At 41.9% G+C, this 26,638-nt stretch overlaps 1 protein-coding gene across 10 annotated transcripts in view; it reads left to right on the forward strand.

Moving 5' to 3' along the window:
* nav3 (neuron navigator 3) overlaps window positions 1-26,638 on the forward strand; it is a 428,096-nt gene that overhangs the window by 283,803 nt on the left and 117,655 nt on the right. For all 10 annotated transcript variants that reach the window (XM_051392318.1, XM_051392319.1, XM_051392315.1 and 7 more), the window contains 2 exons: window positions 6,979-7,096; window positions 9,795-9,847. In XM_051392318.1, the coding sequence (XP_051248278.1) occupies window positions 6,979-7,096; window positions 9,795-9,847 (171 nt within the window). The remainder of the gene's footprint in view (window positions 1-6,978; window positions 7,097-9,794; window positions 9,848-26,638) is intronic.

A 26,638-nucleotide genomic window follows, 5' to 3' on the forward strand; every position in this document is an offset into this window, starting at 1 on the left:
ATCCCTCCTCACTGGCGCCAGGCCGCAAGGAAACTTTGAGTTGACGATTTGTATATTGTCGGCGTAAACTGCCCACTTGGGTGTTTTGCGAGATTGGAGTAAAGCCACGTTGGAAAGATGCCTGCTGCTATTGCCTCTGGATTAGGTGGGTTTGAAGAGGCCTCTCTATTCCCCTCCCAGGACAAGATAATGATGGTTTCAGAGGGAATAGAGATGCGTCAGACTTATATCCCAGGAAACACCAGGAAGGTTTATATAGTGGAAATGGCTTCCAGGTGCGTCGATAACATAGTCAGACACTGACAGTTGTGTCTTCCCCTGAAGGATTTCTCATGGTTTTAAATCTCATGGTTATCTTTCATTTGGACCTCCTCTTCAGTGGACATACTGCAGGGAAAAGCAGCAGATGCTCACAGTTGGATATCTCCAGGATTTTGCAATTTATCTTTTTTACTGACCCTTGAAAAATGGATTCACGCTTTTGCTTTCTCTAGAATTTGCTGTGTGATTGCACAGCTGTCCAGCTACACTAGCGTCCCTTTTAGAAAGTTGAACTTCTTCAAAACCCCTGCAGCCTGATGAAGCCAGAGCATATGATGTTATTGCCATAGTTCCTTCACTGGCTCCCCGTGGTCATTTTACAAGGTAGCACAAAGCCTTGAGCTGCAATATCACTGATCTACCTAACTTTCTACCATGTAAATCAACCTCAGCTTTGTTATTTAAAGTCTTCCTCCACTCAGAATGTCTTTTGCTGATTGTTACTTTATTTGAATGTTTGACATTCACTGTGCAGAATGCACACTAGAAGGCCGTTTTCATATTAATCTGCTGAAGAGGGAAAGTTTCTCTGAGCTCCTCTTAGATCTGAGTTTAATAAATGTACATATGACCTGGATTTTCACTTACGTCCGGGAGTTCAACTTTTTGAAATGAAAAATATTTGCGTATTCATGGATTCTGTATTTTTCAATGCAGGATGAGGAATAAATGTAATAAGAAAGATTTTTGTGGAAAGCTCATATTAGACAAACATTAATATTCAAAGCAGAGTATTTTAATATGTCTTAAAACATGTCTGGAAGGGCTCTTTAACTTTTTTTACAAATTAAATTTGCAAATGTTTTGCAGCCAAGTGTTATATACGCATAGATACCCACCTGCATTCTTCTAGCACGCAGGATTCTTTCACACATTCAGAATAAAAATGGTCAAATTCTTAAATTTTCCAAATTATTTGGCTCTTCTCAGAGATCACCTGTCAACTGAACAGCACAGCCAGTACAAATTTTCTGTTGAGCTCGACTTTCTGTGGCCCCATAAACTGACTTGACAGCTATGCTGCCTTCTGATCCGGTTTCCATCCCTCCATCACTCCTGGTTTGTTGTGGCAGAGAATCATGGAAGCTCCATCACATCACAGCTCCATCGATTCCATTGGCTCATCGCTCGTTTAGTTAATGCAGCTTTATGTTGTGTTTAATTACATTTAGGACCCATGTGGGAAGGGCGCGGGTGCCAAGTTGAGGTTTTCAAGCCAGTGTAGCCACAGAGGAGACGTCTCTCCTGGCTAGCCTGTTTCAAACAGCATTACACAGCTAAATGTCCTCCAAGTGATTGTATATGTGCTCAAACCCCCTGAATGCAATTAAGTTCTTAATTTATTAGACAGCTTTGGAATGATGCCCTAATTAAAGAGCCCATACATTAACAGTCATTCAGTGGAAGTACATTAACAAAATACAGGGCAGCTACAGTGAGTCCTGTTTGACTTCCTCTCTGCCCCATCTCCTCTCACTCCAGCATCTCATCTCTCTCCTCTCCCCCGGCTCCCCCCGGAGGCCGAACAGCGCCACTGCAGCCTCTGCCAATAATACCTGCGTAGCTGTAGTCACTGCATTGTGATCAGGACTGTTGAAGGCAGTTTATCTGCTCTGGGGTGAGAGCTGCCTGTTTGTTAGCGCTGTTTTTTGGGGATCCCCGGGGCTGAGTGGAGAGATCTGCAGAGCAGGTAGAGAGGAGGAGAAGAGAGGGCAAGAGAAGAAAGATACTTCATGTGACATCAATAAGGATAACATCATCACAGAGACTGGACTTCTGCTGATTGATGCTGGCAGCCGAAAGAAAGAAAGAGGACGGAGGGTGGGCAAGGGGATTGGGATTCAATGTGTATGTGTGTGTTTGCTTGTGTATGAGTGGCATGGGAATTTGTAGATTGTTTGTGTATGTGCATGTATGTGTGTGTGTGTGTGTGTGTGTGTGTGTGTGTGTGTGTGTGTGTGTGTGTGTGTGTGTGTGTGTGTGTGTGTGTTGTCTCATCCAGCATGTGTGTCTCTATGATGTCAGTAGTCTCAGTCAGCACTACTGAAGGTGGCGTTATTGCTGGTGTTTTGCCTCTGTCGTAGCACCGGCTCTGCTTCCCAAAGCGATTGGGATTCAGAGAGGAGAGGCTAACGAGTACAGGAGGCTGACAGACTGAACTCTGAGCACCACTGAGGATAAAGTGAGAGGATCAGTGAGTCGGCGCCACTCACACAGAGACAAGAGGCAGGCTTCTTTAAAAACGTTTCTTTGATGTCAGTGGTTTGTCAGAAAGCTTGGCGGGAAGAGAGGAGGGGACCAGAGGTCTCAGGTCAAGGTTGGGATCTGAACATTGAAGTTAGACCTTTTTCTAACTAATCTTGAAGTTGGGACTTGCTCTGGGTCTGTTTTGTCTTTGCATTGATTTGTCTGAGCTCTATTGACGTTGTAATGTTTCAAACTGTCCTGCCAACAAGGGAGTTCTGAAAGTGTCCACAGCTAGATTTGGAACAGCTTTTATTGAGCATCAGTAGCGCTTTAGTTGGCAGATACTTCCTACAGCTGTTTCACAGTAAAAGTTTTACACTGGTAACCCCTGTGCTTTTTACATGTTGATTTCTTTAGACTACTGGCAGTTTCTTAGTCCAGTTTGATCTCTGTGTGAAACAAAGAAATGTGTTCAATCGTACACACTCAGTTTATACAGCAGTAAAGCAACCAAAGAAGGGTTTTGGCTAGAAATGTAATTATGTCCCTGTGGAAGTGCTAAGAAAGTGTTTGCCAACATGACGGCTTTTGCTTCCACAAGTTGACATATTTCAGTTTAAAACAGAATTCTGCAGCACACACTGTTCCACAGTGGGCAGGTTAGACCAAAACAAACTCAGAAAGTGAGTCAGCGTTATTGTGAGCTGTCACAGAGTTGGGCTTCTTCGAAATGAATACATTCCACCGACTGTGGCTTTTCAAGAAAAGGGAACAGGGATTGAATGATTTTGAAAATCTGCAATGGAATTTTAATGTTGTACCTGTACACAACGAAGTGTGTGAAGAAAAATGTTTTTTTTCAAGAAGTTGTAGTTAACTTTTTTGTTTGTTTGTATGTTAACACTGTTGTTTGTGGGTTTTAGTGAAACTGTCGTACCTTGATGGAGCGTCACATTAGATGTCCAGACTGCTTAGCAAACCATTTCACTGCAGCTCACTCAGCTAATTTATTCCATCCTGGGGCTTGTGTTTAAACTGCAGAAAAAAGGCTCAGCTCATGGGCAGAGTGGTGTTTGATCATTTTGAAGAGAACAAGACTTGTTGGAGTCCAAGCCAGAGTCCAGTTTAATTATTGCAGATTCATATGTGGAGGTTTTATAACAGTCAGCACGACCAATGTTTGCAGACAGAGAACAGTGTTTGCACAGAGCACAGATTTAAAGTCGCTTTGATTTACTTTCTTGTGATTGTCAGCCTGTGTGGAGCTGAATTGTCTCGCTGTGGTAAACGCTGCTAATTTACTACAGCAGGCAGCGTAAAGACAAACTGTCCAAATCCAACGCAAATATTGTTTGACCTCCAGGCAGGTAGGGCACAGCAGCAGAGATTTGTGTTTGTTGTGAATCATATCCCTGCAGGAGCTGCAGCAGATGCAGAAGCAGCTGGTTATTTTAGCCCCAAATTTACTCAAATTGAATTCATCCGCTGGGTATCGCACCCTCTGCTACAGTTGGTATCTGGACTGCTCCCTGCTTCCTCTCTATTGAGGAAGTGACTGAAAGGCCTCTCTGTTTTCCCTAGAAACATTATGTGTGTTTCCATCCACCTGTTTTTATGTGCATTTTCAATTTGCGCATCAAAAATGCAAGGCAGAAAATTACTGTTTTTATACTTGGCTGAGGTGGAAAAGGGAGTGTGTTGATAACAGCAAAATGCAATGCTGAATAAATCACAACATATATAAAGTATGTGACTTACTCGTCACTAAGGAGACGAAAACATCAAATTAATACATGAATTAAGCTTGATATATTTTTTAAGCATCATTTTGATTCACTTCAGGTTCAACTGATGCTCTGTTAATTACATCATCTAGTTACATCCTCTTCTTCTGCAGTGGTTTAATGGCACCTGAGTGAAGAGCACCACTAGCTGTTTATCTCCAAGCACTCAACTCCTAATATTTGCATAACCGTAGTGGATGGAAACACATTCATTTGCATGTCCTTTTTGCAGATTTTCTGGAAATAGGGTTAAAATTTGAGCAACATTTGGATGGAAACCTGCTGGCAGTAGAGCTGAGTCTATCTCCCTCTGTTTTACTGCTGAGGCGTTAATCCTCTGTCTCTGCTCCCTTTTAAGGGTAAGAGGGGAGAGAAAGAGGGATGTATGGCCGTGGGAGGTGGCTGCTAAAACAACATGACAGATCAAACCATCCTCTTTGTCCCAAGTCTCTGTTGAACTTAACTGTCCAACAGCTTGAGTTCAGGCCTTGGTGAATGTCGTGCAGCCTGATGAGACCGTCAGCTCACATACACTCTTAATTTCTCTCTTTCACACACACTTTCTCCCTCCTCCCGCTCTCCTGTTTGTTTACTTGCCCCCCGATGGGATGTGGCTCGAATTTGCGGTGTGTTTTTCTGTGTGTGTGTGTAAGAGAGCCCTATGTGTGTTCATTTGTGTGCATGTGCCCTCGCACTTTACGACTTCTCATCATGGCGAAAGTCGCAGAAGGAAACCACAACAGATACAAACTTCTGAGAGGCGGCGTCTATAAAGGAGCAAACGTCTCGCTTCCACGAAAAAGAAAAGAGCGGGAGAGAAATGCTTTTAATTGAGAGCGGTGTGTGAGGTAAATGAGGGGAAAAAAGGATTATTTCATCATGAGAAATGATTAAGTTTTATGAGGGAATTCCTTGGGAAATGTCTACCATTCAAGATGCTGAGAAGCCTCCAAATCCAAAAGATCTTAAAGTCCTATCACGCAGTTTAACTGACAGGAAGTATAGCACATAAACCACAAGAAAATAATGTCAAAATACATTTTTACCACTTTAACATGAACCTTACATCTGAATTTATTCTATTTTTACTGTGGGGCTCTTTTTAAGTGATCAACCCCCCCACCCTCATGGAAGATCTTACATTTCTGAGGGGATTATCACCCTTCGAATGCCTGTATTGCTTTTTTTATGTTTTTGTTTCAGGCAGCAGTCAGTGTCTTTATATGGGCTGGTTGATTTTTTTGGTCCCAGAATCCCAATTCAAGCCTAGCAGGGAGAAAGATGTTCCTCCATGGCTGTCCGTAGAAATTTGTATCAAACGCACCCTCCGCACGGTGGGAGGAACTGGATCCCTTTTCTAGTTCATGTGGTGGTTTCTCAGGTGTCTGTCTGGTTCCGAGTGAGAGGGGTCTGGAAGGGAACCTTAGAAAGTTTGGTGATTGGAGGAAAATAACTGTATAGGCGAAGTTTTATGATAGGAGATGGAGGACAGCCCTTCAACCTTCACAGCTTCTTCTATCTTCAGTTGTAAAAGAACTTGATTCTTTCAGTAATATGTCTGCATTCGTAAGCCAAGCCCTTGGAGGCCAAATGTGATTCACGTCTTTCGTCTCCGGAGCCCAGAGAAACCGCAGCAGCTGTTGAGACCGCTCTGTCGCCGGACGGACAAAGCATTGCTTATCAGTCGGCTTATGGACTGAATGAAAGACAAAGCGGCTGTTAAGAGGTTTAGGTGACAATACAAAAGATTATCCGACATGCTGCTCTTCCGGATTCAGAAACAAAGTTGTGGGAGTGAATCGACCTGTTATAGCAAATGTCTTAAATGATATCATAGAAGGATTCTGTTTTAAGATTGTTCTGACTTGTGTTGAGAAGAAAACTCGGCTCGTTCCTTTACTCCATCAGTGTACAGTATATTTTGTTATTTAACTTCTCAACACCGGCCCATCTGCCCTTCTCTTTGCTTCCTATGGATCTGGATTTTCTCTCTTTGTGCTTTTCAGCAATAAACAACCAACAACGTTGGTTGTTTTTGAAAGTTTGGAACTCGAACTTACCCATTAAGTGATTCAATGTCATACAATATGTACAAAGCAATGGAAGGTTCACCTTTTAAAATTGTTCCTATATTACCACTTCACCTATCCCTCAAACAACCCCGTGCCTAGCCCTCTCGCCTCCCATCCTCAGTCTTGGTCACTCATGCACAGCACTGGGTGTATTACAAAAGTATACAAATATCCAACATTGGAAAGAAATAAAGCAGAACTTACAGTAAAATAGCAATTGTCAGTACAGGGGCTGGAAGAAAATATGTAAATTAGATTAAAAATCAACTCTAGGTCCCACTTAAACTGTATCTCTGCATCTCCCACATTCTCAGATCTAGACTTTGTCAGATGACAGAAAGAGATTATAGGTTTGCAGTGGAAGGAGAATAGAGCTGAGGATCCTCTCAGATCATAAAATTATTAACAATGTTTGGCTGCAAAATATCTGACATTCAACCTTTAGTGATGCTGCTGTGCGCTCAATTAAAAGATAAGTCGCACTAAATGGCCGATAAATCTGCTGCACCAAAAACTGTAAAACCTCACAGTGGTCTCACACACACATACACACCTCGTCACTGTCTCTGTTTCTCACACACACACTTACAGGATGTTTGTTTTTGTTGTTGCAGATTTACACAGACTGGGCCAATCATTACCTGGCCAAGTCTGGCTGTCCACGCCTCATCAAGGACCTGAGCCAGGACGTCACCGATGGAGTCCTGCTGGCACAGATCATCCAGATCATAGGTAGGCATCCACACACACGCACGCATGCACGCACACACACACACACACACACACACACACACACACACACACACACACACACACACACAGACACACCTGTGTCCATCTATTCTCTATTATCTACTGCTGTATCTATTACTCTTATTATTTCTAGCTTTCTCTTTCTCTTTCTGCTCAAGTCATTCAGTTCACACCTTCAGTACTTTCACCTGTAATGTGCATAATTATCCTGACAGAGCAGAAAGTCCCGCTTCTGATACCAAAGCAGTATCATGTCTTACTTCAGGTATAACTGTCAACTTTTAAAAGAAATATGAATAAAGCACAGATGAATAAATCAGCAGTTATCAGCAGTAATAAAACACTGCCTGTGTGTATAATTCATTCTGTCTGGTAGACGAAGCGACCACCCACATACACACACACTCTATGTTTGGTCTTTGTTGTGGTGAGTTGGAGGGAAGCTGTTCCTCAGTCTGATGCAGTATTTGGGCCAAATCGCAGCAGCTCTCTCTTGCTTTGGGTGCTGGGCGAGCTACAGCGGCAGCAGCAGAGATCTGTGGCTCTGACACCCAGGGGTGCGGAGGCATGTGTCTCCCATTGGGATCCCAGAGAGAGTTCACTTCTCTTTCTCTTCCTGTCTGTCTGCCTGTCTCTCCCCTTTTATGTCTCTCTTCCTTTCTGGCGCTCTGCTTCCCGTCGTCTCTCTCTCCCTCACACTTGAACTTTTTCTAGGTCTCTCTCTCTTTGTCTCTCTCAACCCTAATGTCTTTCATTTCTCTCTCTGATCTTACTTTTTGTCCTCTTTTTCTCCTGTCTCGCACTTTCTCTCACCAGTGTTGGGCAACAACATATTACAGTAATGTGATTACCCTTAGAGTAGTTTAAGGGATTACAATTAAAATGCAGTAATAGCATTAGTTACTAATCTCTGTTACTTTGATTGTTAGAGTTAGTTAGACAGAGGTTGATTGACTGTCTTGTGGACAGACTGGTAAGAGACATGTCAGCTTGGTGCAGCAGCTGGAGGTGAGGGGGGGCAGCTATCCTATGGCGAAAGAGAAAATGAAGCCTCCCAGTGTCTGTTAAGTTGTCCTGCCTGCTCAGTCATGAATTTTTAGCTGCATGAGCTGACCATTTGAAGTCACTGGCAGCTGATTCTCAGTGGCAGACATATTTTGGAAAATGATTTGGGCTTTAAGTGTTTGATTGAATGCCTTAAATGACCTTGTTGCAACCCATATTATTACAGATCAGTCTCAGAAGCAAAGTTGGAAGCAGCGTGACATTGTAGTTCTGCAAAGAGGAGGTCAGGGTGTGTGTATGTTGGGCTGTGTTCCCATCCTACCAAAGGTCAATGTTGGTTTCATTAACCCTTAGACCACTAGGGCACCCGTTAGTATCTCAAAATTATGATTTAGTATCGCATACTTTAAACCTATAGATTAAAAATGTATGACTTAGATAGTCAGCGTTTAATTTTCTTTCCTGGCAGAACTGAGCTTTTATATAAACTCTGTCATTGCAAACTCATGCTGTGATTTTATAGATTTTTATGACTAATTCATTCAATTTTGATTCATAAAATCTAATTATTGACTTAGTATTTCATCATTTTGACTCACCATGATTATTCATTGATCATTTTTATCATCAGTTTTTTTGTCTTGTCCTGGCATAAATGGGCTTCCATATGTTTAAGAGGTTAAACTATGATTACAATCGTTCTCTAACGATAAACAAGTACTGTTTAATCAAACCCTTATCACAGGTGGGACGTCATATTCATCACATGCAACAGTGACATGCAGTGTGGAAGGCCGATAGGGTTCACATTGAAAATGCTGGATGTTATAAGCCTAGATTCAGGATTCACCTGGTTTTGTTCAAAGTTCGTGTGTGAACCCTGCAGGAGGGCTACGTGCAGTCACCAAGGCAAAGCTTGCTGTTAAAGCTGTGTAATAGATTACATTATTGTTGTAACTTTCCAAGTTCTCTCACACATTCTTTTTCTTCTTCTTGCATATAGTGTCTGTGCTCTGTCTTTTTCTTTGTGTCTCCATCACTGTTCTAAACTATTCTGTTTGACTGCCTCTCCCTCTGTTTATCACACACACACACACACACACACACACACACACACACACACACACATTTTCCTCTCTATTACATATGCTGCCTCTCTCACTGATGCCGTCTGTCTCCCTAAATCTCTTTCACTTTTTCAATCCGTCTAACTTCCTCTCTCTCTCTCTTTCTCTCTCTCTCTCTCTCTCTCTCTCTCTCTCTCTCTCTCTCTCTCTGAAACTTTACCCTCCCTGCTCGCCCGAACAGACAATGAGGCCAAGCTGGCCTGTCAGTAATTCTCTGGCGGCAGCTGACGAATTAGGCAGCTTTGCTTCCCAGACCTTTCCTGCGTCGCTCTGCACCTCAACACACACACACACACACACACACACACACACACACACACACACACACACACACACACACACACACACACACACACACACACACACACACACACACACACACACACACACATGCATGTACATACAGGCATACTCTCTCCTATGCTAACCTCAACAGAGGTTTCCTGCTGGATCTGTGCACCTGAACTCAAAAGTCACTGGACGTCGGGATGTTGAAGTTCAGTATGGGACAACAGTAAAAATCTTGTTTCTTCATTTCCTTTCAGCGAATGAGAAGGTGGAGGATATCAATGGCAGCCCCAGGAGCCAGTCGCAAATGGTGAGTGTTGCAGCCAAACTTTTATATCCACCCTTTAAAGCACTTTTGCATGAGAATGAATTATGTTTATGAGGAATATTTATCTGAAGTGCTGACCTTGAACTGCTCTGCTGTTGTAAGATATATTGCAGTTTTAAAATTGTAGTTGTATACTTCTTTTATACTACGTTTTACACCATCCAGATGATGCTCTTACCTATAATTATCTCATATGTGGCCTCAAATTAGACTAAAATCACTCCAGTGGTGCAAAGTAACTAAGTACATTTACTCAAGTATAGTAGAGATAGAGATACTTGTCATTTATGTAGGTGTGTACACTTTTTGCTACTTTATACTTCCACTCCTCTACCTTTCAAAGGGACATATTGCACTCCACTTGTTTGACAGCTGTCATTACTAGTTATTTAGATAATACAATAGATGTAGTTACTTTTAAAATACAATGCATTGTTTTTGGCAGGTCTGTGAGTTGTTAGCAGCTACACCAGAGAGATTTCCCCTCTAAACGTCTCAGCTGGTTTCTTTGAATTTAAAAGTTTGAAGCCCAAAGAGGTCAAATGATCCAATACCTAACAAAGAAGCAAAGATTACAGAAAAGTTCAACTTTCATTTATTCTACCCCATTATTTATCACATGACCCCCCAGATTTAACCTGTGAGCCTTTGGAGGGGTCTGCCCCCAGGTTGGGAACCACTGGACAGAGCTAGTAATTATATATAGAAGTTACAATCAGCTCCACCTTGAGCAGATACATCTTTAAAATGCTACATATGCATGAATGCATCAGTATTAACAATCCTGTTATGTATTATGTAATGATATAACTCACCCATACTGATGATACCTCTATAATATTACCTAAGTATGAGTTTGAATACATGTCATTCTTGTATTTTTGCATTACTTTTACTGAAGTAAAGGATCTGAATACTTGTCCACAACGTGCCATGCACTCTCAAGTCCAAGCTGAAATCTCCCAAAGGCAAAGTATTGACTGTGATCACAAACCATAAACGTCTTTACCATTCAGAAAGATGGTGATGACTGTAGTAACCGCATTGCCACTTGACCGAAAACAGAGCAGATCCCTGAAAAGTTTAAACCCTAACATATTTGACTTACTTTGTCGTTTTCAATCATCTGTATTTCTGGCTGCCATGCTGAGCGATGCTGGCGGTGTCATTTTCCCCTCTGTTAATGAGATGACGGGCTGTATAACCGCTGATTGTCGTCACTGTGAGATAATTACCCCTCACTTTAACTAGAGTTGACTAAGTGTTTATGCAGTGTTGGTTTGCCCTGGCATCTGCCCTCCTGCCATTAAAAGTGACTAAAGCTATTGAGCTGCTTCGGTGCACTTTCTTAGTAAGACACTGTGGGCGAGGAGTGTGTTTGGTCCTGACAGTGTGTGTCTATTTTTTGTCAGTTTTTGTGCCCTATTGTTAAAGCTGTGTTTTGTATGTGTATAGCTTACTGTACAGGATTTTTGCATTTATTGGACCATTTTTCTGTGTACCATATCCATAGTCCTAGTGTGTGTGTCAGTATTTCAATGTCAATGGATTTGATAAATTCTCTGGGGGTGTCTAAGGGAGATCATGAAACATTTCCAAAAGGGTCCTATCACTGGAATGAAACAGAATGTATTTTACAACTAGTTTCACATGTTCAGACAGCACAGTATTCAGCTGTTTTATTTTTTCCTCCATTGCGAGTCCAGCTGTAATGGAAGCAGACTGTGCACTCTACTACAAAAACAACATTTAAGAATCAGGAAGGAAAAAAACTGTGAATCCTGGGAACTAAAGTCACAGTGTGAGTTCAATGTGTCAAAATCAGTTCTGGAAAGATAAGCTCTTTTTTCTTTTTTTTGTCAGATAAAGTAGTTCAGTTCCTGGCTAGAAACAGCTGAGTCCAGACTGACGCACTGGTCACTAAGGGCGAACTGCAAGCAGCACTGCAAGCATGTGGCTCGATATGCCAGCAACCTCTGTCTGTGTGTGTGTGTGTGTGTGTGTGTGTGTGTGTGTGTGTGTGTGTGTGTGTGTGTGTGTGTGTGTGTGTGTGTGTGTGTGTGTGTGTGTGTGTGTGTGTGTGTGTGTGTGTGTGCAGCTAGCTCTTTGTCTCACTAAGCCCATTGATCCACCACCTGCTCCGACCACAGAGGGTCCGGCCAGCTTGGGAATCTGAAGTTGGAGGAAGCACGGTTGCTTATAGAGTGGGCGCAAAGGGAAGGAAACATCTGACGCACACAGACACACAGACACACATAACAGCCACAAAGATGTAGCCAGCTAGAACAACCAAATAAAAAGGTTTATACTAGGGAAAGTAAAAGGAACTGTTTGTGAAGCAGTTGCTTTAAAGACGTTTGAGACAAAAGTCATCAGCATAAAGTTTATTATGAAAACAGGTGCAGTGAACTTTAACACACAGTTTTAATGGAACTTTAATATCTGAGTTAGTTGCATATTTTTGAGAGAAGAAGACTGAAGCTAGAATCATACTTTCCACGTCCATGACGATACGCTAGGGTCTGCATAAATTTGCCATCTGATTGCCATCAGAGGCTGTACACTGACACCCACATACCTCCAATTTGTTGGTCCACAAGGGAAGCTCTTCCTGTAGACGCCAATCTATATGTGTGTCCTCCAAGCAGAATCCATAAATGAATACTGTAGAAACCAGAACTACTATGCGGCAGTGGTGTCCACAGCTGTCCTTTTGGAAGTATATTCAGATCTTAAGGGTGCTTTCACACCAAGCTGCTTGGTTTGGTTCAAACCAACTCTGGCACATTTGCCAGTTTGGTTCGGTTCGTTCCATCTAGGTTCCATGTAGTACTAATGATGCAACAAAGTTGCAAAAAATATCCTACTGGATAGTCAGTCCATAATGCTTACAGGTTTTGGTTCGTTTGTAAAAAGTCAGTTTGAACACAAACCAGAGCAGAACTAAAAGGCAATAATGTAGCTTTTTTTTAACCATAGTTGAACCACATGATCCCACTACCCTAAGAGATCTATGTGATGACACATGAACATATGGCTCTCCAAATGCAGAAGTATTTTGTTAGGCTTATTTATCCCATGGGTTTGAACACTGATATCAATCTGAAACTTTAGTTATTTACTGACAACCTTTCCCCCGTCTTGAGTACAACTAGAGCTATTTTTTAACTCTTGGCTGCGTATTGACAACACAAGCTGTGAAGTTTGGAAACCTGCCACTGGCCACCTAGCACCTGGAGTTTAAACGCCTTGGCCAGAGACATCACAGTAGCAGCAGCTGTCAATGGAGGGGCAGATGAGTCTGATTTACTTCCTCTGCACAGATTCTTCCCTATTTGGGACTTGAAATGGTGATCCTGCAGTCGCAAGCCTGTTTTCTCTAAGCGGTGGGTCGCTGCTGGTCTGGTGAGTGGACAGAGGCCAACTGAGCAGCTGCTGGAAGCCGAGGAGCAGAAACCAGAACGTCACCAGCATCTGCAAGCTTTTCAGCTAATCTACATCCATAATGCCCTCTTTTTGTTTAAACCCTTGTTCACAATGCGGGAGATCCACAAGTCAGTTGCAGAACTATCATTTCCTGCAGAGCTAATCCAACAGAAAAACTTGGCGGATATGTGGGCAGTCAGTAAGAGTAATGGCCAGCAAAACTCTGCTATGGCTTTCACAAACATCTGCCACCAGCAGCCAATTCCTTTTACTTCCTTTTTTTCGTTTTAAGTTGAAAATGCTCCATCCATCACTGGAGTGAAGTTTTTCATTTTGATACATGATCAGATCAAGCCTATGTAATCTCTGCATTTTGCTGTTCATTCACCAGCCATTCCATGCCTTCAGTTGGCGCCTGAATACTTAGTCCTTATAATTATAAGGCCAAAGGGTGTCACCCCTGACTGTGCAGAGGGCTCATGGGATAGCACAGCAAAGAACAGTAGAGTTATGAATTAATAGCCACCCTCTCCCAGTTTTCCCTCCTCTACATGCTCCAATTTGCTCTCATCAAGAACAATATGTAAAAGAGTTTGACCTTTGATCTTCTAACTGTTACAGTGTATAATAAAAGCCTGCATTTCTAGTGTGCAGGTTTTAATGCTAAAAGGTCAAACTTTGGTCTCTTGATTGCTAATGTGAATTTGAAGATTGAAATGTCACAGCTTTTAAAATGTTGTCCCATGGCTGAAAAAATGCAATAAAAAAGCATTTATAGTTCCACTTCCACTTCCTTAAACTAATTTGGTGTTGATCCTCTCTACCCAAAATCCCTTATTAGTTTTAATACTGCAGATAGATTTCCTTTCTTGATGTTTCTCCTGATAGAGCAAAAGTGCAGCAATTTACAACAAAATGGCTCTCTACTTCTGTACTGCACAGTAGTCACTTTCAGAAATGGAAGCATTTTTCTTTTGGCTTGTGAAACATTTAGATTGTTAATGCAAATGGGATTCCTCCCATTTGAGGCCTGGCGTTCCCAGTGGTTGGACTGGTCAAAATTGCGAACATGCCCGTTTTTCCCAGTAGAGCTTGCGGCTGGTGTGTTTTTGGGGAATAGTTTTGGTTGGATTTATTGGTGTAGGAACTAATGATTACTGGGAATTTGTTCCTGAAATGGGGAGCGGGGCCTGTCTACAGAAGCGTACCCTTGACCACATATTTGGTCCCGGAAGGAATCATCTGCAACCGCTGAGCAAGCCAGTAAAGATGACGAGGACGAGGAATGACAGGAGTGTGGTACGAGGGGCTTTCAAACCCAGCGGAGATTTGATTTTGGTTCTGTTTCTTTTTCCACTGCGTCTATTCTCACTGTGTCAGATCTGTGATAATAGATAAGAGTAGGGATGGAAAATTAAAATTCAATGGGTAGAGAGTGATGTGAGGCAGGTTTGGGGAAAGACGTTTAGGTTCATCAGAGGAAGAAGAGTCACGTACCCCCCAAAAAGTGTTGTTTTTGTTTGTCTTCTCCATTCAGTCACTACGGTCCTCACCCCTTCAAGATTAATTTAATACTTGCAGTGTAAGGATTTGACACTCTTCCTATTTTTAGATTTTGGATAAAAGTGTCAGCTAAATGCATGTGATGTAAAACTATAAACGCATTCTGTGGATTAAGGATCTGTTTATGTGAAACCTTTAAACGTCTCACTCACCTCACAGCACACTCCAGTATCCCTCTGCCATGTAAAACCTCACGCCCTCTGACAGTGCAGTTTCCAGTAATTGTACAGACATCCAAAGGAATTAGATGCGTACCCAGGTTTTTGAATGGAGAGAAGGATTTTTTTCTTTTTTCATTTCTCAGAAGAATCGTGCTCAAACACAAGAACGGCAGGCAGGGGACGGCAGAAGAGGCCCATTCAGCAGAAAATATTAAAGCCTCGCAACACTAATCCTCCTCATTATAGACAGACATCATTAGCAAACCACAGAGCGCTTCCCTGCAATACGGATGACTGTGCAGTTTCACTTTTGGGGTGTGTATGCGTGTTTGTGTGTGTTTGTGTGTGTGTGTGTGTGTGTGTGTGTGTGTGTGTGTGTGTGTGTGTGTGTGTGTGTGTGTGTGTGTGTGTGTGTGTGTGTGTGTGTGTGTGTGTGTGTGTGTGTGTTTAGCTTCTAGCGACCTCAGCAAAGGATTTCAGAGAAAAAACAAACACTTGTCAAAATCTTACATGAATGCAAAGATGCAGAGATGCAACATCTGTCAGCAGAAGGCTGTTCGGGACAGGGGTAGAAGAGATTACATCAAACAACTCACCACTTCAGAGTCAACCCTTTTCTTGCTGCTTTTCATTTGTGGTATTGGATTTTTAAGTGTGTCATGGATCATATTTAGATCGACTGTTCGCCGCCTTGGCTCTCACCCAATCCAGTTTGATTTGACATTGTAATTTCTTTGACTGTTGATTTACATTGATGAAGCATATTTCATGATAAATCAGTTAAATAAGCAGGAAAATGTCACAATGTTGTGATTTTTGTGTTTTAAATATGATAAAAAAAAAGATCATTTCTGAATTGATTTTCTTAAGTAGTTGTAGTGGTGTGTGTAGTGGTGTGTGTAGTGGTTTTCAGATTGTGGATAAACACCTCAAAGGCAGAAAAACAACACAGTGCAGAAGTGGTTCTGATTTTAACTTTAGTTTACTTCAACTAGTTTTCTACTAGATTGAAAATAAAAGTTTAAACTAACAAGGTTGGACTAAAGACAGTCACCGGCACGCTGTAACATCATAGTGTAATGATCCATGAGGCAATCCCTTACTGATACGTATTTGATTGATAATGTAATTGTTTACCGTAAAGCAGCACTAAGAACCATTGTAGCCACTTTGTGATGCTGTACTTAAATTCAGCACGCTAACATGCTCATAACTGCAATGCTGCCATGTTGATGTTTAACAGGTTTGTCACGCTTTTCATCTTAGTTTAGGGTGTTAGCATGCTAACATTTGCTAATTAGCAGTAAACACAATGTACATCTGAGTCTGATAGGAACTTTGTTCTGCAGGTATTTAGTCATAAACCAAAGTCTTGAATTTACAATCTGAGCTGATGATGGCACTTGATGAAGAGTTAAGGGATCACCAAAGTCATTAGGATGTATCCCAAGGGAGACATGAATGTCTCAACCAAATTTCATGGTAATCCTTCCAACAGCTGTTGAGATATTATATATGAGTGACTGACTGAGCAACCATTGCCATCACTAGAGCCCCATACCAATAGCATAGATAAAAACAAACATTGTCAGTGACTTTGAATGTTTCAACTAAACTGAATTTAACAAACTCATTTGAATCAGCAAAGGGATTAGTCATTTCCACTTATGCTAGAAAAGTCAAACTGTTCAGAATTTTGGCTTGAGAAACACATTTGGACTGTGCTGCCTTTGAGGCCTAATTGAGCTTAGGGTTTCTTGGAGACTATAAAAGCCCACCAGTTTCATCTGGGCCCCATCTGTTGGCAGCCTGCACCCCAGCCAGACAAGAGGACAAATGGCACGAGCCACTCAGTAGTATCATCTTCACTGGCCTGACGCTTCATTAGCTCGCTATTAATCTCTGCTTCTAATTCATCATGTTCCTAATTTGAGTCCCTGGCCGGGGTTCCTGCAACGCCAAACCAACTGGCATCTCTGTGACACTATTCCTCAAGTTGTTAATTTGAGTATACCAGCCCTGCCTGTCAGGCAACTCACCTATTATGAGAGTCGGTTGGTCTGGAAATACACTGACAAATGGATGATGGGAACTCTGAGCCTCTGAAACATCCCTGATGTCATTGTGCATGCCCGGAAATTGGCAGCAAGTGGCCTAAAGAGGGCAGAGGCAGATGGACAGTTTAGATGGCTGAAACTATAGCTATACAGAGGGTTCATTCTCTCTTCTTGCTCAGTGTGGATGCCTTGTTGGTAGAGAGATCAGCTTCTAAACCGAGTGTGAAATGTCAAAGGCTGAATCAAAGCAAAATACTTTGCTAGTTGATGAACATTCAGCAGCTAAAGGAGCCACAAACCTTTCAGAACCACCTTTCACATCTACTGGCAGTGTTTTAATGTCCAAACACAGGCTTTCAAATAGACAAACAAAAAGTTTTATCAGATATCACCACCAGAAACAGACGTTAAAGAGAATGATCTGCTCACCAGCTGGTTGAGAGACGCTGGAGCTTGTCCTGAATAATTAGTTTCAATTTAATACTGTCATATTGCACCATCAGTGTATGATAAATATATGAGACAGAGACCACTGTACATACTGGGACTGAGTTTGTCCACTGCAGATGTCACATTTGTGGTGTGAATAGCCTCAAAGGGAACATTTGGTCTGTCTTCATATTTCATCTACATATTGAAAATCAGATCATCTTCAGTACATCCGTGTATCTTGTTTGTACTAACACAAGTTGACCATGATCGATCCAGTTTTTAATGTATGGCTGCTCAAGTGCCTCAGCAGCTGTTGTGCTAAAACTCCTCACTGCACTCTCACACTGTGTGAACATCACTCCCTTCGTTCTTTGACTCTTGTGAATCTTCTTTGGTGTCCGTCTTCCTTTTCTTTGTTCCTCTGCGGGCGCCAGTGTTTTTTATTGCAAGAGGTGTGTGTGTTCTGGTGCACAGGTTGACCCTCTCATATGTTAGCCAGTTTAGCAGCATGAACAGAAGACCCAGTGGACTCGTTACAGGCTCACTTGTAGCTCAATTGGAAGCTTTTAATCACTCATTATAACGACATCGGCAGATGTTCTGTTAAGGGTGCATTGAGCTGGCTTGTTAAAAACGGGCGCAGTGAAGGACTGGTAACCTTTGATCCAGCTCAGTTTGTTTGACTGCAACGCACCAGCTGCAGTCACTCTGGGCTATTCCGAACCTTCTCTTGCAGTTTTGGATTACCTAATAAAGTGTAAATCAATCAGTCTTTTCACAGATTCCCTCTGTCCTTAGCTCTTAGAAATAAGCATATGTGAGGAAGTCTCTTTCTTTTTTTATCTTCTGTCACTCGTCCTCCTATGATATTGCTCAGTATTTGCCCAGGGACCCATCGGCACACAACTTGTGCTGTTTGCTTCCCTCTCCCGCCTCCCTGCCCTCAGTGAACCCGACCCGCCTGGCACCCTCCTCAGCCACCCGCAGCGTGACATGGCAAGTGTCACGGCTGCAAGTGATCGCTGAGTGTCCCCCTCATTCCTCACTGCCTGAACAAAAAGAGGCTTGTAGTTTGCACTGACTGATAAAGTGAAAGCGACAACTGTGTTTTGTATGTTTATAAAGTCAAAGTTCATGACTTTGGTTTAGATTTAGATTTAACACTTACACCCAAATAATGCAGCTGAAGCTGCACTTAGTTGTTGACTCCTCTGTGAATTGTCAAAACAGACGTCAGTCAGAAAGTAGACAGAGAATGCTCTTGTTTATCACCCCAGCTTTATACTAAACCAAAGGGGCAAAGGAGGTAAAACATCTCCCAGGAGTCCAGTTTACTCTGGATACAGCGCTCTCCTTACTGCTTTGTAAAAGAGACTTTGTCAACTTTAATGTTTTGATTCATTTTAATGGGATCAGAGGATTTCCTGCATCTGACCATACCTGAATTAGATGAATAAGGTGAATATTTGACATATCATCAGGTCTTTACTGAAGACCCCAGCCTTCAACACATGATGTACACTGGCCTAAAAAGCATTTTGCTGCCAAATTGTGTTTTTTCTTACTTACTAAAGGACTGCACTGAGGTTTTGCGCAGGTAAAATGGAAGAATAACCTGTCACTGTTCCGAGGCACAAAATATGGGAGGAGGGAATGTAAAATTATACAAACAGCCGCTGCAGATGTTTCACTGCTGACTGACCATTGCAGCAGAGAAAACTGCATCTGACATTTAACATCTGGGAAAAGCTGCTGTACAGTAAAATCTGCAGCACCGTTTCATGGGGACACCCACAGAGGTTAGAGACCATAGCAAGGTTTAAAAGGGAGAGAGAAACAGTGGGACAACATCAGACAAGGAAAATGCATAGTGACTGCAGTGACCTAAAGAGCAGCAAATAATAAAAGTACTTTCCAGTAGCTCTCTGTTCAGCACCATAACACAAAAGAGTAGTGTTACAATCTCATATATTTCACAAAATTTTACATTCTCCTATCTCCCTGCTGAATTTCCCAGACTTTTAATGGCTCAAATCGGGTTCAGTCAGGTATGTTATGATTAAAGCAGCCAATAATATATAGTATTTTTTACCTGTTTACTGCAAACGCCTTACCGGAAATCTCCCACCCTAACCCTTTCCATCACCAGTCTTGTCAGGCCATTTAACTAATATTTCCTCACACGCAGCCTCCCTCTTACAGGATATATTCACATTTGTAGTGTCTGTTGAAATGTGGTATTCTCTATTTCATTGTCACATAATCCTTGTGGACAGAGTTTCCGGGTCTGAAAAGTGAATGAAGAAATATTTCAAATCTGCAGTCTTTCTAATTGAACTCCACTGGCTGCAAAAAGAAGTCCAAATGTATAGAAATCTATGAGAAAATGACCATACTGCTCACTGGATTTATTAGCTCAGTAAACAGTTTCCTAATGAGTTTATGGTCTCAATCGCTAGTTTCAAGTCTTCTTCCATACAGCATGATGTTCTTCTGGTTTCTAAAATCCAAGATGGTGATGGTCATAATGCCAAACTCATGGCTTCAATAAACCATAGTCCGATAGTCCATAAAACATTGGGTGACAACACAGCAGGTTCACACTTGGTCACATATTACCAGCTTTCAGGTTTACTCAAATTAAGTAAAAGAATATGGAGATAGGAAATAAAAGGCATGCTGCTTCATAGCTATTCATATTTTACAATCTACACTATAATTTTTATCCAGTAACCAAAAGGTTGAGAACCCACAGGAAGCAGCGGGGATGTGGTATTTCTCACCTTGCATCAAAGCTAGTCAGCAGGTTATGCAAACAGATGCCTGGAGAGTCAGCAGTTTGACCTCTCTGACCCTTCTGAGAGAAACGGCCTCAGACAGGACTGACAGGAGAATCTGTCGCCTGTCAACAGTAATGCTATCCATCGTGTTGTTGATGTTTACCTTAGCAGAACAGGACAGTAACAGTGTGTAATGACAAAGAGACAGAAGACAGTTGAGTCATTCCCCGCCGGCTGGTGTGAGCTTAAAAGCCATCAAGAAATACTTATCGTGGTCCTCTCGCCCCTGAAAAACACCCTCCACTTATTTATCCTCCTCTGCTGCTCACTTTAATGTACTCTGAAGATTAATAACAATGCCTCTACTTCTTCTTTAAGCTGTTTGTTATGTATTTACTAACAGCGCCATGAGAACTGAGAGGAGGTTTTCTAGCTTCATTTCAGCCTTTTTTTTTGTTTTCCCATCTAGCCATCTCAAGTTGTCTCTGGCTCTGAGACTCCCTTTTTTTGGTGGTGTGGTGTTACAAAGACATGGATGTTTATCAGGTGTTGGGTACAATAAGTGATGCTGTTGCATTATGGAGGATTTATTATCCAGTGGGTTTTAAGCTTGACCCAGACTAAGGACTAATAGTCATATATCTGAGCTTCTGCTGCTTCCATTTTGACCATCCAAGGTGCTGTGTTCAGGTTGCAGTCTCCCTTGGAGCTGGCGTTTCTGACAGCCACTGTTATTTTCCCTCTGGATAAATAAAGTTCTATCTTATCTTGTCATGAGGACTACTCAGTGTGGCTCTGGAGTGAACCCTCCAAAGTGATGATGTAATTCACAAAAGAAAGCCTGTGTTATGACCTTGTGGGATTTGAAAGATGTGGGCATTTATGTGTCAGGGACTGTCTAACAAAATTCCCATTCTCCATTGAATTGCATTTTGGGAAATGTAGGATCCCATCTGGAGCTCAACCCACACTGGGTACTATAGGTCATGGTATCTCGACCTCTGCTCCTTCAACTTTGTTTTAAAAATCTGGAAAATTGCTGGAGTACCCCTTTAAAAACATAACCGTTTCTTAAGTCAAACTTCATGATGGCATGTTTCCAAGGATTTCTAATGTGACACTGCAAGAGCAATATTCTTCTTAATAATCATAATTTTGCTGTTGTAGAATTGCACATCATTCTACTGCAGCTCAGGCTAAAAAAAGAAAATTGAGAACAGAGGTAGAAAAAAGGGGACAGATGAAATCACAACAAAGGGAATCTTTGCATGTGCTTTGCATCATTTTGTTATTTTTGAGACGGCCTCATCAACGGAAGCGATAATGAGATCTGACTTGAGCAGCAAAAAAGGATTTAAAGAGATTAACCCAGTGATGAATGAGGTGACTCGTTTGTCTTTGTCATTCATGAAACATCTTTGTTTAACTCTCTGTCTCTCTCTCTGCCACCCGTTTGCCTGCAGACACATGTGGACACACGCCCTGTCTGTGCAGCAGATGCGCAAAGCCACATGGAGCGCCTCCAAGTTATTTGATGCTGTAAACATTTGAAATTGAACCACTGTATATAATTGAGACATCCATGGATATAGGCTTGTGTTGCCATGCAGATCCTGTTGATTATACTTCATGTGTGTTTATATGCTGACTGGGCTTGTGCAGTAGTCTCTGAAGGAACTGGGAACAGCACAGCAAGTAAAATCCTTAAAGAAAATTATTGTTTTATTTACATGAATATGAGGTATGGTGTGATAAAAATCAGCTCAGCGCTTGTTTTGTCTCGGAAGCCTCGGCTACTTGAATTGAATCATTTTCGTTTGGTTTTCTTGCCTTAGAAAAAGTTTTATGGTGCACAGTTTCATAACATTTAGGCTGCTATGAATGCTAACATTGACTTTGTGAGCCTGAGCTGGCCAAATGAATCTGGATGCATGAGGTTCAGTGTGAGGTTTGCACTAACGTTTCTAAAAAATGAGCAATAACCTCTTTCTCAAAGACTGTAGGAAAGACCGATCCTCAGCTCTCAGTCATGAAAGCTTTCAGTTAGGGCAAGGGATTATGGGGACTGCCACCGTGATCAACATTGCATAAAACATTTCTTCAGCCAATGCCGGGTGAGAAAAAGTTTCTTTACTTTGGATTTTGACATGATGAGCGATGATCCCTGGCTTATGAGACAGGATCCTTTAACCCAGCCTCCCCTCTGCCCATCAGCTGCTCTGAAAGCTCTGTCTCATTTGATCCATTTTTTGATTCATCGTCTGTCAGCAGCTGGAATCAATGGAGTGTTTGGGACGAGACCAGTGGAAGCACTAGTGTCAGACCCACAGTCTGAAGAGGAGGGTTGACGGAGAGGTGATAGACAGTGAGAGAAGCGGGCTGGGTGGTAAAAGGAAGGCTGAGTGGCTTCAGAGTACTCTAAGCTGCCGTGTCCACCAGGTCTTGGCTATTTACGGGAAGAAACATACAAAATAATTCTCGCCTTTGGACTGTGTACAACTCAGCCTCGATGAGCAGAAGGTTTTGGCTTTGTCTGCATGTAAATGTTTGGCTTTCAAAGCAGCTCAGCTCAACGGCAATGATTAATAAAGTATACTTTGGCTGTAAAAAGCATCCCAGTTATGTGTCGCCTCAGCATGAGTGATGAGCTCTGCCTCATTAGGTTGCCAGTGCCAAGAGGAATTAATAGGTGCAAAACGTGTGTATTCATCTTCTCAGCACTCTGCCATGTGTGCTGAATGGAAGAAAAAAGCAAACTTTGATGCAGGGGTGTCTAATTTTTGTTCGCTTTAGCTGGTATCGATTTTGATCTTCTGGGAGAAAGGCTTAAAACGATGACACAGTAGTTTGTATGTGAAGGTTTGATTTGATTTATTTGGATTCCCTTGCCTCATCACTAGACTTTGATTTCAGCCTTAAGCAAAGATCTAAAGAGATGCTACAAAAGCCAATCATCTCTCTTCTGTTTTGGTTTCCTTGAGGAACACAAAAACCCCACAGCCTCTAATGACCCCCACTGGTGATTCAGGTTCCAACCACCAGGGCGAGATTTGAGCACAATGTGGGTTCAACGTGGGTGTAAAATAAATTAATAAACATTGACAGCATAAATAAAATAATCACTAGTTTAAAAGTAAAGAACATTGGAAAGAAAAACTAAGTCAACTGAGTCATCCCAAGACTTACTCACAAAATAGCTCTGTGTGTGAAGCTTGAGTCATCTGTGCTTTTGAAATACTGACTTAGGGATTTAAGGTGGCATGTATTTTCCAGTGGATATGTAGCATTTTGGGGTAAAACCCTTCAATTATTGAGCTGTGCTCATGTGCCGTAAAGCGCTAACGCCTGGTTTTCCAGTCCTGTCTTGGAGGAGGTTGTTTTCTGTCCCGTAGGAAGTGGTAATTAAGGTGTTGGCCCATTTGTATTTGACAGTTGCATCTGAGGGATAACACTTTCCAATTCCAACATCATTCATCAGTCACTTAATACTTTAGAGAGGCCCAACGTGCCCTAGCACACTTTTCACAGGCGAGGAGGCACGTAAGGACACAAAGTTGCAAACATGCCGAAGTAGCCAGTGTGTCTCACTTTTTAACAGAAGTGGAAAGAATATCAAAATATATCAAAGTACTGTAAAACTGCTTTAACTCTGCTGTAGATATTCACACTTATATAGAACGCTTACCCAAAGTAAAGTCAAAGTGCACTCAGAAAAATAGATGAGTCACATGTTTCTGTGCAGTTTTAAAAGTAGAAAAGGAGTTCAAACTAGTCTTTCAATGGAAGAAAGAACTGCTTAAAAGATTAAGTGAAAACAAATTCAACAGTTTTCTAGTCTTATTGACTGCTAGTAGCAACCAATTTCTCTGCTCTGCTTCTTCTCAAAGTGCAAAAATGTAAAATTGGAGTTTCACATAGAGATGTTAAGGACCATAACAGTGGCTTTGCATTTTTTTTTAGCTAATTCACTAAAATCATATATATCTTACTACACAGTTAACCAAACAATGCTGATTTTAGATTTTTGCAGCCCTTAGTTTTCATTAATGTCTCTGTTGTAAAAAAAAAAAAATCAGTGAACAGACTCTTGAAACTTACACTAATTAAGTGGACTTGTTGGACCTGTTGTGTCTGCATTCATATTTTTCAAAGATACCATATCATTGGGCATTGCAGTTTTAGTGCAAAATCGTAATAGCTAATTAATGAAAACTGGGAAAAGAAGGAAAAAACATGCAAAGATCTGAAACTGTACAGTGCGCATTTGATAATTGTTAGCAAAAATGCCAGTGAAGTGAAGCAGCCATGCAAAAAGACTTTCTTGGTTATTGTCAGTCGTTATTTCCTGTGGATTTCATTCTATTTTCTAAGACTTGTGCGCTGTACATGATGGTAATGGATACAAAGCAATTTTTAACTCAACTGACCCCCTCCTCTATCTTTACCCTCAGTCTCTACCTCTGTCTTACAGTACAATACAGTACTGATGCAAACTCATCAGTGATTTCAGGGGAGATGGTGGGGGACAGGTGGAAGCAGGGAGTCCGGTTTTGTGTCGCCCAGCCGCGCGTCTCTCCGCTCTGCTGCCTATGTCAGTTGGAACGTGATATTTTGATTTGTACTGTGGCTCTGTAATTGAAACATAGCTTAATTGAACCTGATTATCACAGAAATTTAACAGCTCCCCCTCGTTATTCTTCCAGGCTTAGTGGCAACCTTCCTACCCGCACTGCATGTTGCACACATGCTCTCCTGTCACTCCTCGAAATGCATTCCCTTTTTCCTGCTCTAAGTACCCAGTGATTGGGTGAAGTGTGCCTCATCAAAATGCCCTTTTCCAAATTGCTTTTAATGGCTTTTGTGGATCTGTCTGATGCCAGCCTGCATTGGAAAAATAAATGATGTCTGTTTCTCGAGAAGCTGTTACAGGATGCCACAAAGCCAAACCGCCCACCAAACTAGCAGTTAAACATCGCCAGAGCCCTGCGGAACATTAATGCCCCCGCCGTCATCAACGCCTTCAATCATTATTCCGCTTGTTTGCGTCATTTTAGAGTTAAGGCCGACTAAAAACAAACAGCGGTTTTCATCTAAAAGCCTCAGAATTTCTGGTTGCAGTGTCACTTGAAGGCTTGAAGGAAGAAGGGTTTCAGCAGAGATGCCTTTAAAAAAGACAGAGCTCTATCTCCAACTACAGAGCTTTACTGTGTGTTTATGAGTTCTCTCCTTTTTGTCTTTATCAGCTATTACACCAGCATTCAAACACACACTGTTCCACTGCCTGTGCAACAGATGCAAAATGCTACAAGGCCTCCCAAGCGTTTTATTGTAAATATTTGAAACTGAATGAGCCTAATTGAGTTGTCCCTTGATAAAAAATGGCTGTTATCATGCAAATGCTGCTGATTACATATCATCTGTGCCTATAGGCTGTTTATTTTGGGAGAACTGTTACATCCTACATCGTCCTTGTGGTCAGTCTAATTAAGACGGAAGTAATGAGCATTCACAAGCGCTGTTCAGCACATGTCGCTCCACGTACAAACTTCTGAGAGTTTGTGTGGGATAATCAAACAAGCTAGCACCGGGCACGCATGTGTCAGTCTGTGTGTGCCGCATGTTTGAAGAGAATGTGGGAGCCCACATGTGAGGGCGTTTGGTGCCTGCTGTGGGAATGCGTGCGGTGTCGGGAAGTGGGAGGTAGCGAGTTGTGTTAGGCAGATGGAGAGGCTCTGTGTGCGACTGATTGTCCCACAGGGCTCCCTGTTGAGACAACCAGTGTAAACATATCAGTCTGTGGAGAGAAAGTGACAGGGAGGGAGGTGCTCCTCTTCAACAACAGTTATACTGCAGGTGCCCTTGAGCAAAGTGTTTGATCCACAGTGCAGCTGCTCTGAGGCTTGTAGTTGTGGATGTGGTTGTGTTGGACAGTGTGAATGTGCAGACCAGTGTTCTGTTCACTCTTTGAAAATACGCTGTTTGTTCACAACCTGAACACATACAAGCCTTTTCTGATCTGACGCCACTATCAGTCTTTTGTCTGTGCTTTTATGCGTGTAGCTGCAGTTACATTCAGACTTTTTTCATTTCTTCTTTCATTGATTAAAATCATTCCAATTGAAGATTTCAGGTCAACTGTTTACATGGGATGTGATCTAATCTGGTTAGGTGTTTACACATACAGACGCAGAATTGGAACAGCTGTGTGACATGAGCAAAAGAGATGAATTTGTCTGTGCTTTCCTAAAACAGGAAGTTGGTGAGGTTGTATTCAGTTTAATTTGTTCAATACATTTGGTCTGTCCCAGCATCCTTTATTTTTTCTTGGACTTTTATTTTCCTACCATCTAGGCA

Source organism: Dicentrarchus labrax, unplaced genomic scaffold (genome assembly GCF_905237075.1).
Source record: "Dicentrarchus labrax unplaced genomic scaffold, dlabrax2021, whole genome shotgun sequence".
Lineage (NCBI taxonomy): Eukaryota > Metazoa > Chordata > Actinopteri > Moronidae > Dicentrarchus > Dicentrarchus labrax.